The following is a 5,449-nucleotide window of genomic DNA, read 5'->3' on the forward strand; positions in this document are numbered from 1 at the left end:
GCTTGCTGGGGGGCGGGGGGGAGGTGGGCGACAATTCGCGCACGCGCGGAAGGAGCCAGGGGGGCCGGGGCTGCGGAGGGAGCGGGGCGGAGGCTGCGGTCGCATCTCCGGTCTCCTCTCCTTCTCTTTGTTGAGGGCTGGCTGGGGTTCTCCCACCCCTTTGGTCCCAGGTGGGAGGAATAAAACCATAACGGTCTGCATCTAATGTAAGGGGCAACCTAAAGACATGGAAACTACGCTGGCTTGTGGGGGCGAGAGGTGTTCGTGGTCAAAGTAGAGATGCTATAAGTTCTGTGATTGAGAAACACCCTTAGGGTTGCGGGGTGGGGGGGGATTGCTTTCTGGCGCTTTTAATCAGTTTCATAAACCACTCCTTTTCCTCCTCCCCCGTGTCCAAATGTTTTTTATCTAGGGAGTGTATGGCTTATCCGATTTACCGGAAGATAATAACGTAAGAACTGAGCCTATTGGTGCTCTTTTTGATTACTGCTGTCAGTACTGGGAAAGAGAAACAGGAAGAATCCAGATAATAGTGGCGTTAAGTATGGAGCTTTCCTGTGGGAGTGGGGACCAGCTACTATAAAGTCCTGTGAATTATTTCCTAAAAATTACTAGCTGCTATTTAGTAAGAATTCATCGCTGAATTACCAAAGGATTTGTTACCTTCTCTGAAGTTCAGAGAAGGTAGCGTTCTATCAAATTTGGGAAAGAGAAGATTTCTCTGCCTTAAGTCTGATTTTTACTAATTACTAGTTGAAAGTCAGTTAAAATTGGATTTTATTTCAGGCTGTAGAAAATGGTGAAAGAAACTACTTACTACGATGTTTTGGGGGTCAAACCCAATGCCACCCAGGAAGAATTGAAAAAGGCTTACAGGAAATTGGCTTTGAAGTACCACCCTGACAAGAATCCAAATGAAGGAGAGAAGGCAAGTGATGTACTCCTACTTTTTTTTTTTTTTAATGTGGTCAGTCTTAAATGTAGCTGTGTAATTCTTTGCCAGGTGTATAGTATTTAATTGCGACCTGACAACGAGTATGTGTAATACAAAGAGAGACTTTTGCAACACGTTTTTAAGGGAAATTTTCTTTTTCTTAAACAGTTTAAACAGATTTCTCAAGCTTATGAAGTGCTCTCTGATGCAAAGAAAAGGGAATTATATGACAAAGGAGGAGAACGGGCAATTAAAGAAGGTGGAGCAGGTGGTGGTTTTGGCTCCCCCATGGACATCTTTGATATGTTTTTTGGAGGAGGAGGAAGGATGCAAAGAGAAAGGAGAGGTAAGAACAACTTAGTCCACATCAGCAAATTAAAGTAGCCCTTTGTGAAGGCAAATTCTTGAGAAATCACCTATTTGAAATGCTTGTTTACATGTTGGTATAAAGTTGCAAACTGACAAACTGCCACTTTGATGTATTTTTTTAAATGGAGATTTATGTAACCAAAAATAGCTAAGTCAGTCAAGTTCTAGCCAGTGCTTGTAAAGCTCTCCCAATATGTATGACATTAGGAAGGTTATCAACCCTTAATGAAAGGAATAGAGTATAGGAACATCATATTCAAAACCCTTTTTAGAGCTATTTGACACTCCCCAGCCCATTGGAAGAGGTATGTGGCCTTATTCAAAATGAGTTAAGTTTCAGAAATTTAAATTTTCCTGAAGCTCCTGCATAGCAAGGCATCAGTCAGGAATGGAATATAGGTTTATTACCTTCAAATCGTTTACAGTCTGTTTAATTATGCTTCAGTGTTATTAAAATATGTATCCTTAACACTTAACAAAAATGTAGTTAAGGAACTTAAGCAATAAGTTAGGATGATTTGTCCCACAGAAAAACAGCAGTTTTTATAAAAAAAAAAAAATGGTTTTTTTTGTTGGTTTTTTTTTTTTTTTAAGGAATTGACTAGCAAAGGCAGTTTGGATTAATAAAAGGATTTTTGGTCATGGTACTGGAGGATAAACACATTCAGGAGTTTTGTGGGGTTCCCCCCCCCTCCTCTGTAGTCTCAAATGTATAAAGGTAAAGTAGAAAGGGCAGCTTTTAGCATGCCAGAAGGAACTACATGGAGTTGTATTGATACTGAACCAAAGATGGACCTAGGAGGAAAACAGTAATTAATCATGCTTCTTTGGAAACTAAAAATACTCATTAGGTATGTTCTGAAGATAATAGCAAGGGAGCTTTTTTCACTGAAGTGTAAGGCAGTACTCATTTGTGGTGGATAAAAGTCATTGTGGAAGGCTCATTAGCTAGAAACTTATTAACTATTGGCAGGTGACTTCTCTGTAGCCTTTGTATCCTTATACAATCTCTGCTTTCCACATCACATGTTAAGGTGTGATATGGCACTGCATTATAGCCATTGGACATATTTAAATAGCAAAAATTTCTTTAGTAGCCGTGTTTAGGTGCTAAGTAACCACATGTGATTAGTGGCTATTGTATTCGGTGTCATGTATATAAAACATTTTTATCATTGCAGGAAGGTCTATTGAACAGCACTATATCAGAAATAGTTTTTAACTACTGTTGCCCCAAAAGGAAATAGGCTACTTTTCAGAAAGAAGTGCATATTGATAGCCTTCTATAGAGACTGAATAAATATGTCTGCTTTCCTGGTGAATTTTGCTAAGTTGGAATTCAGTGAGCTGAAGGATTTTTGAATGAAGAAATTGGCCATGTTCAATACCATACTAAGTGAAAGGTTTAGAGTATATTAGAACAGAGATACAGTTTGGATTAACTTACTGTGAAACCTATTTAACATCAGTTTCCCAAGTGGTCTTGCAGTTGAGGTTTTTGATTGGCTTGGTTTATAAAATGGCCTTGGCATATTATTTAATGTCATCCAGTTTTCTTCATCTGAAATTACATCACAGTTTTGCGGGTCATGTGTGATAATGTGGCCAACTTCTATGTATGCAGTAGGTGCTCAACAGATGTGTCCTGTGAGACTAGTCTTTCATTACCCTTTACTGTTTTTGAAGTGCAATGAACACAAACCTAAGTAACCTCTTAGATTTTTAATTAGCTATCTTTTATTCTAGGTAAAAATGTTGTGCATCAGCTCTCTGTAACCTTAGAAGATTTATATAATGGCGCAACAAGAAAACTAGCTCTGCAAAAGAATGTGATTTGCGACAAATGTGAAGGTATGGTCTTTTTACACCTTTACATTAGGTGAAAATGAGACCAAAGCTCTTATAGATAGATAAAACTGACCATATGCTACCTAAATCTTGGAGAGTGCGAATATGAAGAAAACCTCCTGAACCTGCCAGCTTTTTTCATGTGTGTGTTTTATTTCATTTTTTTAAATGTTTTTTTAGTGGGGGGCTGCAAAGAAAGGGAGACCGGATCCAAAACAGGCTCTGCTCTGACAGTAGAGAGCCTGATGGGGGCTGGAACTCATGAACCATAAGATCATGGTCTGAGCCACTTGGGCGCCATGTATATTAAATATGGTTGGGATCAATTCAGTTTGTGATGTCTTTTTCCTCAACATTGTTCAGAGTTGAACCCTTCCGTTCTTTCTAAAACTTAGAGTCCTTCTGATGGCTTCCCTAATCTGTAATGTGGTTTAAACGGTGTCTTCTTTTTTGGACACTTAACTGTTGAGGCCAGTTTCTGGGTAAGAACCTGTAATCTTAAGTTATTTGTTGGAAATAGTGGTATTTTCTAAAGAGAATATATGCTTTAAAATACTCTCATCTCACAGATAAAGTATTCTTAAAAATTGTGCTTTGGGAGCACATGCTTAAAACAAAAATCCGAACTGGCTTTTTGGGAAGACAGTCAAAATGTTATCTATTTACTGAAACTGGTGGTGGCTATATATTGTCAAATATAAGAAGGCTGAAGAATTGGAGATTTTTAGGACAACATTCCATCAGATCTTGGAAATTAAATGTAGTGTTTTAAGAATTTGTATTAACATTTGTCTTTTATTCAATACCAAACTCAAACATTTCTTTTTGAACTGTTTAGGCCGAGGTGGAAAGAAAGGAGCAGTAGAGTGTTGTCCCAATTGCCGAGGTACTGGAATGCAAATAAGAATTCATCAGATAGGACCTGGAATGGTTCAGCAAATTCAGTCTGTGTGCATGGAGTGCCAGGGCCATGGGGAAAGGATCAGTCCTAAAGATAGATGTAAAAGCTGCAATGGAAGGAAGATAGTTCGAGAAAAGAAGATTCTAGAAGTTCATATTGACAAAGGTGAGTTCTGAATTACTTGCTTTGAATTATTAAATGCTGTGCAAGGGTTATTAATACTACATTTTATAATTGTTAAAAACTACCTTTAATAGGTAATGTATGATTTTCCAAATAAACTTTTAGCTACATAGTGAATGTTTTCTCATCCAAGTTTTTTGAAGTTTTTGTGTATTTGTAGGGAATGTTTCAGAGATCTCCTTCCTTAATAGAACACTGACATCAGCAAATAACTGAATAGTGTTCTAAGCTTGATTTTCTTTTTTTTTCTTTATCGAACTTCACAACTTGGGAGATCGAGTAATATGCTCCATTCACTGAGCCAGCCTGGCACTCCAGGATGTGCCTTTTAAGGATGGGGGGTGTTTTAAGGGAAGAATTCTGGGGGTCTCCTATTTCCTTGAAATTTTTCTAAACTAATGAACATGTTTTATTAACTGAGTAAGAACTTAATATGTGACAGTGTTTTTCAGACCTGGCTAATTTAAAATGAAACTATTACATAATGTGCATACTGATGGAACTGTCATACGAACCTCATTCCATATTACTACGATAAATCTGCATAAACTTAAGCCTCTGTAATTGTATTCTTTTTGCGTGAATCATGGTACTGTTTTTATTCTTTTCCTCTCTCAATTGGTCTATGTGTAGTCAGGTTTGGAATTTGTTTGCTCTGATAGGACATCCCTTTTTGCTACCAATAGTATGTTTTCAGGAGGGCATTAGTTGTAAGTGAAGCCATATTTGCTGCCTTTTATCCGTGCCTTTTTATAGTGGTGGAACATCCAGCAAAACTAAGTTGATTGGCCTCACTATTGTAACAAGACAGCAACTTGGCCTCACAAATAAAGACAAACTGTTAAGTTTTCTCTATGTAATACTGGTATTGTGGTTTAAGTTCTTAGTTTTTTAGAAGTACATTCTCAAGTATTGTTGTATCTAGATTTTGTTTCAAAATGGGAGGGGACATGGATGAAGGTACTATATAATACATGAAGTATTGGTCATGAGATGATAGCTGCTGGATATAGTTTGATGGATGTATATACATAAGAATTAGTTACAGTTTTGGCTGCATATAGGGATTTCCTATGTTTCATAATAAGTAAAGTGGCTCTTGTTTGGGTCCCCTCAGTGATTGGTTCAGGAGACAGGATAAGTAAATTTATAGTTAATGTTTATGGTTATGTTTGCCAATCAACTGATTTGGTTGGCAGCATGCGCCTTTTTTT

The 5,449-nt window shown here is 37.6% G+C and overlaps 1 protein-coding gene across 1 annotated transcript in view; it reads left to right on the top strand.

Annotated features, from left to right (window-relative positions):
* DNAJA1 (DnaJ heat shock protein family (Hsp40) member A1) overlaps window positions 1-5,449 on the top strand; it is a 17,396-nt gene that overhangs the window by 534 nt on the left and 11,413 nt on the right. The window contains 4 exon segments of the mRNA XM_077761864.1: window positions 787-928; window positions 1,103-1,280; window positions 3,050-3,154; window positions 3,990-4,217. Coding sequence (XP_077617990.1) covers window positions 797-928; window positions 1,103-1,280; window positions 3,050-3,154; window positions 3,990-4,217 — 643 coding nt within the window. The 5' untranslated portion in view covers window positions 787-796.

Source organism: Crocuta crocuta, unplaced genomic scaffold, assembly GCF_008692635.1.
Source record: "Crocuta crocuta isolate KB4526 unplaced genomic scaffold, BGI_CrCroc_1.0 scaffold204, whole genome shotgun sequence".
Classification (NCBI taxonomy): domain Eukaryota; kingdom Metazoa; phylum Chordata; class Mammalia; order Carnivora; family Hyaenidae; genus Crocuta; species Crocuta crocuta.